Source organism: Terrapene carolina, unplaced genomic scaffold (genome assembly GCF_002925995.2).
Source record: "Terrapene carolina triunguis isolate 2854851 unplaced genomic scaffold, T_m_triunguis-2.0 Scaffold131, whole genome shotgun sequence".
NCBI lineage: Eukaryota > Metazoa > Chordata > Testudines > Emydidae > Terrapene > Terrapene triunguis.
This window is the reverse complement of record NW_020664482.1, coordinates 14365325-14380057: the sequence shown is the minus strand read 5'-3', so window position 1 is coordinate 14380057 and position 14733 is coordinate 14365325. Positions and strand designations below refer to the sequence as shown.

The 14733-nt window shown below is 40.0% G+C and overlaps 1 protein-coding gene across 1 annotated transcript in view; it reads left to right on the top strand.

Annotated features, from left to right (window-relative positions):
• The window catches only part of TENM1 (teneurin transmembrane protein 1), a 383458-nt gene extending 370400 nt beyond the window's left edge, over positions 1–13058 (top strand). Inside the window, exons 27-30 of the mRNA XM_029911855.1 lie at positions 1393–1780; positions 2466–3686; positions 4348–4490; positions 8728–13058. Of these exons, the coding sequence (XP_029767715.1) occupies positions 1393–1780; positions 2466–3686; positions 4348–4490; positions 8728–9486 (2511 nt within the window). The 3' untranslated portion in view covers positions 9487–13058. The remainder of the gene's footprint in view (positions 1–1392; positions 1781–2465; positions 3687–4347; positions 4491–8727) is intronic.
• The last annotated feature ends 1675 nt before the right edge of the window (positions 13059–14733 follow it).

Sequence of the window (14733 nt, the reverse complement as noted above, 5' to 3'; positions counted from 1 at the left end):
ACAGGTGACAGATGTCTTTCACCAAAGGAAGGCTGAAATAAATAGTGAGGGAGAAAGAATGAGAAATGTAAAGAGGATTGGCTTAGTCTATCTTCACTCCTTTGGGCAGACATTTAGGTATTTGTTAGAGTCAACTGGCTTAGGGCCAGAGCGTTCAGCACCTTGCAGGTTTGAGCCCTTACTGTCTTCCGTCCTGGCAGGGTTTGTGCTCAGAAACAAGTTGTTTTTCTTAATTTGTTTCCAGTGTTCTAATGTCCTAGAAGGATGGTCACAATGTTGCTCTTTAGAGCTCTATCCTGCAAGTTTTTCTGAGCTCTTTGGCATCAATCATACAAAGCACTTAGATCAGTGTGGCTATTCATGTGCTTAAGTGCTTGGTAGAATTGGGGTCAGAATGTAAGTACTTTGCTATAACAAGCCTATACTACAATTCAAGTTATGTGGCCAGGATATGTAATAGCCAAGAACAGTCATGGCACTTACTAGAGCTGGGCAAATACTGCTAAGACTTTCTACGAATAATCATTCTAAACTTTTTGGGGGGTTGTTTCAGCAATGATAGCTCCCCACAGGGAGAACAAACGTTTACAGAGACTCAATTTTAAATTGGCATGCAGAAATATTTCTGCCGGAAGTGTTGGCAGAGTCATCTAGTCAGGAAACAGAAAGCAGACCTTGTGATTTCTCTGACCAGTCACAACTAATCAACATAGCAAATATCAGTTACTCACAGAAATTAGTTTACAGGTTAAACACCAGAGATAAAAATACTTACCCAAAAAATAGCCCTCAAATAATTTTAACTCCTGAATAAATTTGAGGAAATTCAGGTATGTTTGTGGCTATGCCATGAGCAGAGAAGAGTACACATGGAATGGACCAAGTGCTGTACTTATTCTGTGGAGGGCAAGACTGTTCAGCTGGTATAAGAATCATGCTAGGGATGCCAATAAGAGCTAAACAAATCATCAGCAACCGTGAATGTTGCCTCTTTTCTCATCATCGAGGAACATTTGCTGGTATGTTATTTGTGTTAGTGAGGGAAGTTCTGTCTGAATTTGCTTCCTGGGTAGGTGCCCTACATGTTTCAGAGTGGCCTACTGAGTTACAATGAGGCTGCAATGCAATACACTGAGAGCTACATCTGCCTTAACAATTTTGTGTCCTCACAGCCAATGTTATTTCAGACTTTTTTTTTTTTCCCCCTGTAAGCAGCCTCTTTGGCCACATGTTTTCCAAAGCTCAGAATTTTGTTTTGTATTGTACAGAGAATAAGAACAAGCAATAGAAACGGGAATCTATTTCAATGGTTCTTTAATTTTCTTGCATCTACTTGATTAATAATCATTTGTTTTGTCAGTTATTTACACTCTAATTTCTATTTCATTGCAGTCTGTGATGCTCCTCTTGCACAGCCAACGCCGCTACATTTTTGAATATGACCAATCAGATTATCTGCTCTCAGTCACCATGCCAAGTATGGTGCGCCATGGTTTGCAAACCATGCTTTCAGTTGGGTACTATCGCAATATCTACACCCCACCAGACAGCACTGCTTCTTTCATACAAGATTTCACCAGAGATGGACGACTTTTGCAAATACTATATCCTGGAACAGGTCGCAGGGTCCTTTATAAATATACCAGACAGTCCCGACTATCAGAGATTCTTTATGATACTACTCAAGTCACATTTACATATGAAGAATCTTCCGGGGTTATTAAAACAATACACTTAATGCATGATGGGTTCATCTGCACCATCAGATACAGACAAACAGGTGGGTTATAACTATCAATATTTTTAAAGGGTGATACTGTCACCTCTGGTAAAACTTCGGCCCCTAATCCTGCAAACACTGTCTATCTGGTATACAGCTTGAAATCAGGCCCTACCACTGAAATCAGGTTTTTATGTTGAAGAAGAAAAATGTGTCTGTTTGTCTGTCCACGGACATGTAAAAGCTATCCCATTTGAAATATGAAACATTCTTGTTATCGTTTGCTATAAAGTGGCTCTCATAATATTTGATTATTTGTTATTCCGATATAAGGACATTTGCTAAATAATAAATCAAATTGCTTTACTGTTTGCATTTTCAAGTTTCTCTGTCATGACAAATTCAAAGAAATTATTTATATCAGGAATGTGTTAGCCGTGTTAAAAATAAATTCAAGTTAATATTAGCTTATAAGTAAGTATATGGAAATCATAATTATATGTAAACTATCATTAGTTTAAAAGAATAGTAATAAGTATTTAAGGAATGTCTGTGCACTAAATAAATCCATGAGAGAACAATTTAACATTTTTCTCACTTAAAGATGTTGTAGTCAAATAGCAATAAGACTCAGGAATACATTCAGATTAACATCTTTTCTTTCTTTGTTATGTATATTAGATATACTATGGGCCTAATTAGTTTTTTCTTGCTTTTCTTTTTTTTCCTTATTTGCTATATATAGGCCCTCTTATTGGTCGTCAGATCTTCAGATTTAGTGAAGAAGGCCTCGTAAATGCCAGATTTGACTACAGTTACAACAATTTCCGGGTCACAAGCATGCAGGCCATGATAAATGAGACTCCTCTTCCTATTGATCTGTACCGATATGTTGATGTATCTGGAAGGACTGAACAATTTGGAAAATTCAGTGTAATCAATTATGACTTAAACCAAGTTATAACTACCACAGTGATGAAACACACCAAGATTTTTAGTGCCAATGGTCAGGTGATTGAAGTGCAATATGAAATTCTTAAGTCCATAGCCTATTGGATGACCATTCAGTATGATAATATGGGTCGTATGGTGATATGTGATATACGAGTAGGAGTAGATGCCAACATAACAAGGTATTTTTATGAGTATGATGCTGATGGTCAACTTCAAACTGTCTCTGTGAATGACAAAACCCAGTGGCGTTATAGTTATGACCTGAATGGAAACATCAACTTGCTTAGTCATGGAAACAGTGCCCGTCTCACTCCTCTGAGATATGATCTTAGAGATCGCATCACTAGACTAGGAGAAATTCAGTACAAAATGGATGAAGATGGTTTTCTTAGACAAAGAGGCAATGAAATATTTGAGTATAACTCGAATGGTCTCCTGAACAAAGCCTACAACAAAGTGTCTGGTTGGACTGTGCAATACTGTTATGATGGGCTTGGACGACGAGTTGCAAGTAAATCGAGTCTAGGACAACACCTACAGTTCTTTTATGCTGATCTCTCCAATCCAATAAGAGTTACTCATTTATACAATCATACTAGCTCAGAAATAACTTCCCTGTATTATGATCTTCAAGGCCATCTCATTGCTATGGAGTTAAGCAGTGGAGAAGAATATTACGTTGCTTGTGACAACACCGGCACACCCCTAGCTATCTTTAGCAGTCGGGGCCAAGTAATAAAAGAAATTCTGTACACACCTTATGGAGATATCTACCAGGACACTTATCCAGATTTTCAGGTTATCATTGGTTTTCATGGAGGGCTCTATGATTCTCTTACTAAATTAGTGCACTTGGGTCAAAGGGATTATGACGTCATTGCTGGACGATGGACAACGCCAAATCATCATGTGTGGAAACATCTAAACACCATTCCCAAACCATTTAATCTTTACTCATTTGAAAATAACTATCCAGTTGGCAGAATCCAAGATGTTGCTAAGTATACGACAGGTAAAAAAAAATTCCTATTAAAAATACTTCTGGGTCAAATCCTTATATGGATGCAAGTCCATGGAATTTGCACACATCAGAGAAGAAGAGTGGACTTTCAACTTGCATACATTTTAGTTGAATGTATTTAACCTCCTACTACCCACATAGCTTTGTCTATTTTCTGTGACCTTTCAGCCAGTCAATAAAGCAAGCAAATAACTGTATGTGCTGCCTTTGCTAAGTACTAGAATTTGAAAAAGATTTGAGGCAGCATTATCTGAATTCCTTTCCATGATATGTGGAAGGAAGTACAATACAGAATTCAGGATAGCGATGTTCTGTGATAACATAATTTATTTTCTTCTGGTAACCAATTTTGAAAATTTAATATTATGTCAAATCAGTATTGCAATTTAGTTATTAATGTTTTGAGGTTTGGTTAGGCCTTGGTAAAAGATGTCTAGTCGCACTGATAGCTGCATTAATAGTTCTAATTTCAGTTCTATCAGAATGGAGAACTATGGGCTCCTTTGCCAGTGCACAGCTAGCACTGTCACTTTTGCTTTTCCTCACCTTATCTTCTGGATCACTTTACCTAGAAATGGAAAGTACAAAATACATTCAGCTTCCCAAGAATTAAGAGCATTGTTGCTAAGAATGTTTTGATTTTGTTTTGTAGACATTGGAAGTTGGCTAGAGCTGTTCGGTTTCCAGCTACACAATGTGCTTCCTGGATTTCCAAAACCAGAGATAGAAACTGTGGAGACAACATATGAACTTCTACAGCTTCAAACAAAAACCCAAGAGTGGGATCCTGGAAAGGTTAGCAAAAATCTGCCCTCAAAAGCAGACAGTCTGCTTGCTAGTTCACTGGACTATTTCTAAACCTAAATTAAAGAATACAATTAGAAAATACATAGAAAAATGTTCAATCAGATCTTAATAAAAAGCCCAGACCACTGTGATCTGAGGGATGATTTTTCAGGAGAAGAACAATTCAATTAATTGAGGAGATTTTTGTCCATTACTCCTACATTATTTTTATTTTATTACCATAACATCTAAGATCCCTAGTTTCCATAATTTCAATACCTCTTTATGCTATGTGCTATATTCAAAAACAGAACAAAGATGTTCCCTACACCAAATAGTTTACAATCTAAATATAAGACAAAAGAGTACAGATGGATACAGACACACTGACGTGAAGTACAAAGAAACAATGGGACAGTATGGGTCAGCATGCTAGGCAGTGGCCTCAGCACACCAATGGCCTAACCATTGTGACGTTGTTGTTTTTTTAGATCTCATGGCAGAGGAGAGTTTTTGGAAGGAGGACAATGCATTAGTTTTGCAGGTGTTTACAGGGCACTCCTCCCAAGCAGAGGGGTAGAAAGTAAGAAGGTGCTTGTTTGAAAATATAACAAGCTATAGGTTTCATGTAATAAATTTATACATACTGAAATATTAAGTGCAAATGAAATCAACAGAGCTTCCGCTTTTATTGGAATGATGCCACAATGAGGAGTGCAAAAACACCAAAATTTTAAATCTTTAAAAGTCTTTTCCTCTGTAAAAATGTTCTGTGGTAGAACAGATTATTTTTTTAGTTCTAAGTCTCAAACCTGCCTCAGGCCTTGTCTGCACTCAGAACTAGCCACGTTTCAGCAATTGATGGCTAGCAGTCAATGTAACTGCACCAATACAGATCTCAGCTATTCTCTGGGCAGACACGTACAAGATTTGATCCTTATTGAACATCTATTAACAAAACATTGCAGTTTTGCAAAACAAGATAGAACAGGAGGGACTGATTCTCTACTGCCTCTCACCTTGTGTAGTCATGTTAAGTGGGTGTAAAATGCTACCTGATCGAAGTAACAGCATTTTAAACTCATTTGGCCCAGGTGTGAATAACTATGGAAGGTACAAAGCGGTGAAGACTCAGGCCCACTAATTTTAGGGCCCTTCACATGCAAAACTCCCACTGAAGTCACTCAGATTTTATGGTGATGCTGAAATGGTATAGTGATGGCCACAATAAAAGAACATGGATGGATGGATGTCAGTAGGAGTTTGCCTGAGTAGGGATTCCAGGATTAGGCACTAAATATATCATAGCTCTTAGGTACCTATTTGGCCTCCATTACTGTAGTGTTCTGGCACCTCGGGATCTTTAATGTATTCATCCTTAAGAGATCGGATTATTCTAGCCCAGATGTTCCCATGCTTTCTTTTGCTGAACTCCCCTTCAGAAATTCATGTCTCATGCAGACTCCCCTCTCAGGGGAGGCGGACCTGGTACCTGCTGGGGGGACCTTTCTGTTGAAGATAGGGGAGCTGTGGGGACTTGGCTTCCATTCCCACCCCCCATACTCAAGGGCAGGGTAAGGGGGGTCAGAAGTCAGCACCCCATGAGTATTGCCCCCCCACACCGGACACAGCCCCCTCCTGGCCACAATCCTTCAGCACAGCCCCATCCACTTCCCTTGCACAGGCTTTGTCCTGCAAGGGAAGGAGATGGGGCTCTGGCACAGCCAGAAGGGGGCTGAGTGGGTCTTCGGTTGCCCTTTTGCAGTGTCTGTGCCAGCCACCCCAGCAGAGGAGTGTAACTGCCAGCTGGTGGCTACTGCAGTTGTGGCAGTGAGACAGGCAGAGAGTCTGGTCCCAGCAACTAAGACTGCCCTGATAGTCCCACCCCCAATTGGAGTTCATGCCCCACCATGTGAAAACCTCTCTTCTACACGATTCTTCCTATTTTACAGATGGAGAATTGAATCACAGTGACTCGTCCAAGGTCACCCAGGGTGTTTATGGTAGAGCAGGGAACTGCACTCAGGTCCCCCAGTCCCAAGATGACATACTCACCACTAGAATAGCAATTCCTGGGAGAATATAAGGAATTTTCACCAAGGTTTCTTTCTTATGTAAGAAGATGCAAATATGTGATTCTTCTTTTGATGCTTGGAAACTAAAGGGTCCAAGAGACCGTAAGCTGCAGCGGCACAGGAGCCAGCAAACAGAGCTGTAAACAGAGGAGTTTCAGTGGGAATTTGCAAGGGGAGTTTGGGGGGAAGACTAAGAGAGGCAGGCAGAGGAGCAGACAGGCTCGTGAAGGGAGTGTGTGGTGTTCTGGCAGTGTTTTGGTGCTCGTTGGGGGTTTGTTTTGCTGGGGGTGGTGGTCTTTTGGTTTGGTTTGTGTTTCCCGGACTTACAGGATTTAGGTGGAAAGGCTATGACAGATACAGAGGAAGCAGTGGTAGTGACCCAAGCTGGGGAAGACATAATGAATATGACTGGATGCAGAAGCTGCAGCATGTACATGATCCGGGAGGGGATACCTGTTTGGATTGGAGATGCAGATGGAAACTCTGGTTGAGTTTAGAAGGGGGTTGGAGGAGATGATGGAGCAAAGACATGAGGAGGCTGAAGGGAAAAGCTCAGACTTGCAGATGGAAGCAGGACAAAAGAACTCTGAGGGGAGACTGCTGGGTGAGGAAAGTGGACAGTGGAAGCATGTGACTAAGAGAACCAGGCAGAGGAAAAGACAGGCTAGTGAAGGAGAAATAGAGCTCAGGAACAGGTTTGCGGAGTTGGAAAATGAAGGGGCACAGCAGGTGGTCACTGAAGGTGAGAGGGCAAGGAAGAAGAGAAGAGCAGCTAGTCCAATAGGAAGAGGGGAAGAGTCAATGGAGATAACACCAAATATGAGCCCCAGGAGGATACAGGATGGGTTGCAGAGGATTGCAAGGGAGAATAGGAATCGAGAGGACTTGCAGCCAGAGGGTGCAGGAGATAGACTGGAGAATCGCACCATCACCAGGAAAAGGCAGGTCTACATGATTGGGGACTCCTTAATGAGAAGAATAGACAGGCCTGTAACCAGAGCTGATCCAGAGAACAGAAGGGTGTGCTGTCTGTCGGGTGCTAAGATATGGGATGTGGCTAAAGAGGATCCTAACGGGAGCAGGAAGGAATCCACTGATTGTCCTTCATGTGGGAACAAATGATACGGCTAGATTCTCGCTGGAACGTATCAAGGGAGACTATGCCAGTCTGGGGAAGACGCTTAAAGAAATCGAGGCTCAGGTGATCTTCAGTGGGATTCTGCCTGTTCCTAGAGAAGGGCAACAAAGGTGTGACAAGATTATGATGATCAACAGATGGCTCAAGCAGTAGTGCTATAAGGAGGGCTTTGGCATGTATGGCCACTGGGAGGCATTCATGGACAGAGGACTGTTCTCTCGGGATGGACTTCACCTGAGTAGGGAGGGAAATAGACTTCTAGGATGGAGGCTGCCACAACTGATTAAGAGAGCTTTAAACTAGGAATTTGCGGGAGATGGTTGGGAGATGTCCAGATAATCTCCATGCCAGATTTTAACATTGAGAGGGAAGAAAACAAAGTAAGAAAGGATACAGCCGTGGGTAGAAAAAAGCAGAAAGCCTACAAGGAGTGGAAGATGGGAGTGATCGTCAAGGAAAGCTACCTTATTGAAGTCAGAACATGTAGGGATAAAGTGAGAAAGGCCAAAAGCCATGTAGAGTTGGATCTTGCAAAGGGAATTAAAACCAATAGTAAAAGGTTCTATACCCATATAAATAAGAAGAAAACAAGGAAAGAAGAAGTGGGACCGCTAAGCACTGAGGATGGAGTGGAGGTTAAGGATAATCTAGGCATGGCCCAATATCTAAACAAATACTTTGCCTCAGATTTGAGGACTTCAATAGCTCAGACATAGGTTAGGGGTTTGATACAGGAGTGGGTGAGTGAGATTCTGTGGCCTGCGTTGTGTAGGAGGTCAGACTAGACAATCATAATGGTCCTTTCTGACCTTAAAGTCTGTGATTCTATGAAGCAGTACAAACAGGCCACTGTAAAGTTTATTACTATATTTTGTGGTGTTGCTACAGCACCACAGATGTGCATGATGCTTTACAGGATCAGTACCTGCTCCAAGGAGCTATAGATATCAGTAGAAACTTGATATCATATGGTACTATAATAAACTGTATAAAAATCTTTTACTTCAAACTGTGTTAATATTTATGTTTCCAGACTATCCTTGGCATTCAGTGTGAGCTGCAAAAACAACTTAGGAACTTTATATCCTTGGACCAACTTCCTATGACCCCCAGATACAGCGACGGGAGGTGTCTTGAAGGAGGAAAACAACCCAGGTTTGCAGCCATTCCTTCTGTTTTTGGAAAAGGTATCAAATTTGCCATTAAGGATGGGATAGTGACTGCTGATATTATAGGAGTAGCAAATGAGGATAGTCGGCGCATTGCCACCATCCTCAACAATGCTCACTATCTTGAGAACCTGCATTTTACCATAGAAGGGCGAGATACACACTACTTCATCAAGCTGGGGTCTTTGGAAGAAGACTTGGCTCTAATAGGCAACACAGGAGGCCGGCGCATTTTGGAGAATGGTGTCAATGTCACTGTGTCTCAGATGACTTCTGTGATAAATGGGAGGACTAGACGGTTTGCTGATATACAGCTCCAACATGGTGCGTTGTGCTTTAATGTTCGATATGGGACAACCATTGAAGAAGAAAAGAACCATGTCTTAGAAATAGCCAGGCAGAGGGCAGTAGCTCAGGCCTGGACTAAGGAACAAAGACGGCTGCAAGAAGGTGAAGAAGGCATTAGGGCATGGACAGAGGGAGAAAAACAGCAGCTTTTAAGCACTGGGAGGGTACAAGGCTACGATGGATATTTTGTTTTATCTGTGGAGCAGTATCTAGAACTTTCTGACAGTGCCAACAATATTCACTTTATGAGACAGAGTGAAATAGGCAGGAGGTAACAAAGAAAACCTCTGCCTTTGCGTCACCAAAGACTGCCTGTTTTTAAACATAAAATGGTTTATTGTATTGGTTTTTCTAGAGCAGAACTCTGTATATATAAATATAGAGGAAAACACATATCCAACTGCCTTTAAATGTGACAGAAGATGGTATTTTAATATTGTTTGTTTAACTCTGAGAGATGACAGTGAAGATTTTTAGTTCTTGTGTGGCAGTATTCAAAATTTCAGAAGCAGAGTTCAAATGGTTCAACAACACAACTTAGAAAGGCGCCACTCTCGTTTAAATTGCAGATACATGCAGAATATTTAAGAATTCGTGTGCTCTGCTTTCTTCTTGAACATACATCTCTTCTTAGTTCATTAATTTAATAACTTGCAGATGATTTAAAAGGTTATAGAGCTTGATTCTGCAACCCTTACTCACCTGGGTACTCCTTACTCACATGAGTTTTTCCATTGACTTTAATGGGATGGCTCACAAGAGCAAGTGCTGCAGGACTGTATTTAGAACCTTGTATCAGCACATTTCATTTTTCACAACTGTGATCTAAAGAAGTTCCAGACCTGAAAACGGGGAAACGCAGTAGGCATTGGATACAGTAGCACAGAATGGCTGTCCCATATTACATTTATCTTCACTCATCCGTTGTCTCCTCCCATTCTCTCAGTGATAAATGTCATGTTGTGTAGAGTTTTGCATGTGGCAGTGTTCTATGATTCTCTCCCTGAGGGCTTCGGTCAGACCTGGATTACACTGGATTCTGCTGGCATAACCCCAAGCACAGAAGCCTGATGGCAGAAAGTCCACCTGACCGAGTGTTGCACGAGGTGCCACAGCTAGCCATCACCACTCTAAAAGTAGAAAGAAATGTGCACAAGGGTCTGATCCAAAGCGCCCATATTGACTTTCCATTGACTTCAATGAGCTTTAGATCAGGCCCTGATTCAGTGCATCCCAAGCAATCTCTGCCAGTAGTACTTCTGTGGACCCCCAGACAAACTTAAAGCCTCTCTACTGGAAGGATTCACACACGCCCTCTTTGCCAGTGAGGGTGAAAAAAGGCCTGTCTCACTATAGAGAATAGTATCCTTTGTGTTCACTGGACAGGGATTCTTCAGTTCATGATTCGTTTGTAAATTGGAGTGGTATCAGTTTTTCGTCATCACCTTAGCCTCGTCTCACATTAATAATTATGCTGTATGACTCAATTTTTATGTGTGAAATAGACTGGTGGGTCAGATTCGGTGAACCTAAGTGTGGATAGTAAGTGTCGGACATTTTGGGAATGATTCTACACTCTTTGGCTCAGTCTGTAGAGCACATAGCAAAGTATTATAATGGTAGGGCGGGAATTTTATTTCGCAGGATATCATGAGCTGTCAATATAGTGATTTCATAGCAAAGTGTGTGATCCTTCTTTTAACCTGTCATTTTTAAAGGACCTAATTGTTTTGTGGGGGATTGTGTGCAAATTTTCTTTGTTAATTTCAGACGGGATTAGAATTTCCTCTTAGAACCTATGTATCTTTAATGGTGACATTATTGCACATTTTTACCAAAACAGACATAGTAAATATAGTCTAATCATCTCTGCTCATATTTACTTTTGCCAAAAGCAGGGTTTGTTTGTTTTTTTTCCTTTCCTGCTTTCTTTTTTCTTTTGTTTTCGGGCAAGGGGAACAAACTGTAGTCAACTTAGAGATGAGCCTGAATTGGAACATCAGGTCTGATCCCCCTTCAAACTTTGGGAAAGTTTGGATCCAGCTCTCAACTTCACAACTTGGGACTCCCTTTATGGATTCAGTCCTGCTCCCATTGAAGTCAATGACTGGCTTCACTGGCGCAAGATCAGGCGCAGTGATTAACTGATCCAGAAGAATGCCATCCACACACCACCCCAAACTCTGGAGAAATTTGGATTGAAATCTAGATCCAAATATTGTCATTGGGCTCATCACTCACTAATGTACAATACTGGGAGCTGACCAAGTCTGGTATTGATAGCTCTCATCTCTGTAATTTCCCATAAAATCATGGAGAATTTGAATACCTCCACACCAGCCTAAAAATGGACCTTCAGATCCTTGAGCCTCTGATGTTCTTTTATTCAATGACAAAATAATTTATGAACTGTATATAGAGAGTGCATTCATAAATGTGATGATGTATTTTATCACTGATCCAAGATGTCAATATTAGAGTCTATTTTACTTATATTTTAACCAATTATACTTTTTTGCAATTCACTAATGATGTATCATGTTCAAACTGCTTTAAATATCCATTATAAACAAACATTTGAAGCTCTTAATAGTAAATTACCTTGAACTGTGCATTTCTAGTATGTAATACATATTTAGTTAGCTTGTGCCTTTAGTTTCTTAAAGTTATATTTGTATTATATGCAGGAAATGCACTTTGTATTACCTACAGCTGTGGTTTTTAATACTGCCTTGATTATTATTATTCTCATTATTATGCCAAAAGGTCAAAGAGTGAAATGTATTACAAGTTTGTCTCTCAAAGCAGATCTGGCATTTTTCCAGTTTATGCCTAGAAAATTTAAGATACATTTTTGGACAGTTTCTTATGAAAATATGGATGTATAAGGAATCAAATGACATTACATGGCCCTGTATTCTGGTGGCATAAGAAAATGTCTTCATCGTGTTTGGTTATAAAATTGAGAAAAATAAAAATTCAGTGTCATTTTTAGATGAGCATGATAGCATTTCTAAAGAAAATGACATGTATTTATTAATACAAGAGCACTGGAGGCCAAAGTTATACTTACACACACAGGCCAGGCACCATTCAAGAGCGCTCCAGTGAAGGAATAGATCGAAACCATTTTGTTCAAGAACAATGTAAGATGGAGGCAGGGAATATTTCAGTCTCCATGTTTGTTTATTTTTTAGTGACTAAGCCAATTTTCTTAGTGTTTTTAATTTTGCACTATAGCCTAGAGACCCAAATGACAAAAACACAAAACAAAAAAAAATCACATGGGACAGTTTTATGATCATTCAGATCAAATAAATTGATGATTGCATTCTGCATTGGGAACCTGGTTCTAAAAGTGAAAAAAAGAAACACATACTAATGCACACTATCTTTTAGCAAAATACTTACCATGAGAAGATACATGTTACATTTTTATGACAGCAAAACAACAGTGTGTAAAAATAATGTTTCCTTTGTTTTCATGTTTATTTAGAAAACTAGAACATTTCAAAGGTATATAGATGTAGAACATAGCCAAATATATACAGACTGGACAATGTGCAACTCGGTGTACACATTCTAGCTGTTTAGTTTGAGATCTTTAATATCCTCTCAGTTGTATGCTAGTTAGAAGCTGTCTTTTTTTTTTAATCATGTTTTCATGCACTTTCAGAAGTTTTATTTTTTCAAGATCTGCACTTATTCCCGTTCACCAAGCCCTCTTTATATCACCGTCCTGGGTAGGGGAGGGCAAACAATGTAAGTGTTATAAAGAGGTACTTTTACAAGGATAAACCTTAATGGAGATTAACGTTATTGGAAGCCAATGTACAGTAGCCTATGATTAGAGTGTTATAAACAGAGGCACCTATAGAAAGGTTGGAGTATATAAGGGAATAAAATCTACAGCTTCCTTTCAACATGCTTGTCTGCTCTGCAGAATTCACATCAGCATAATTGATCAGTCTAACATTTCAGCATTCAGATCAGACTGCCACAATGGTTTTTCCCCCATCAAATAGAGACAAATAAAATGCTGACTGTTATTTAAGCCTGTCCTTTATACAAAGCATTATCAGGTCAAAAACTTACTGGGTGTAAGAGGAATTACTTCTCAAGTTCAACTTACTGTGGATTTGTCTTGGCATTTGTCATCTTACATTATTTGTCCAAGAAAATGTGTTTGCCAGTTACAATATTTCCTTAGACTTAGTGGTGGACTTTAGCCTCTTAATAAATGTTAGTATGTCAGATTGTGTCCTTGATGATATTTTACTTGTATGAACCATGGTAAAACATTGAAATCTTAATATTCTTCTGGCAAAAGTGTCAATAAAAGAGAAAGAGAAACATAGCACACAGTATATGTCAAAAACATATTTCTCTTTAGCTTTCTCATTAAAAGTAAAGATGTTTACAGTGTATGCCAAGAGCTTCAGTTTCTACCTAACAGTTAGAGGTTCTAATCTTACAGAAATTGTGTTATAATGGCCTGAACCTTGTTGCTAGGAAACACTAGATTCCAATTTTTTATTCCTGCTCTAACTCCTGTGGCTGAATAGTGACTGGATACTGTATGTTCTATGGCTGCAGTTAATGGTCTGTTGCATTTTGCTCTGGTTTTCAGCCCAGACGCATGCATTTTCTACAACAGCATCATAACAACATGTTGTAAATATTAAAAGTTAATATATTATGTGTCGATATTTGAAAGAGAGGAAAGAAGTACTTTGAATATTTCATTTTTAAAAAATAAAATTGCAAACTAATAGTCAGTGTGACATTTTCTTTGCTCACACCAAGTACTCTCAAGCCATTCTAATTATTTCATGCAATAAAACTTTTTTTTTTCAGTAAAAAGCCATTTAATAACAAGGGTGGGGGGATCTTCAAAAATATTTGTGGATGAAAGGGCTAAATTTTGGTATTGAAATGTAATTTTATTTCTGACTCTCAGACGTGTACTGACAATTAAAACCTGGTTGTGAAACCACAACATACAGTTCCTGTACACATGCACCAGTTCTTACGCTTCATCAGTGAGAGAGCAAAATGCTTGTTAAGGGCACTTCCAAGAACTGAACTGGCAGGGGCAAGAAGGGAGGACTGGCCAAGTTTCGGTATTCACAGATCAAAATACAGTAGCTCTTATTTCCTGCACTCCTCACGTGAATGAACCAAGCGAAGAGCAGTTGCACACACCACATGAGCATGGCTGGGGGAGGAGGGGGGAAATAACTACGCTTGATGTGGTAACAAGTGAGGGGGAAGGGACCAGATGTGTCATCACAGAGATAGGTGGGTACAGAGAGATTCCTGAAGCGATGGAGTGATTAAGAAAAGGCGAACCGAGGGAATGATAGAGGTAGAAAGTGTCTTCCTCTGGGCATGTGCAGTGGAGCCGCACACGGAGGACTAGTTTCACAAAGAAACAGAGGCAGACAGGGTGATGCTTTCCACCCCTAACTTGGAGGCACCTAGAAAAGCAATGGGAGCCACAAAGCCTGAGTTCCGTGCCT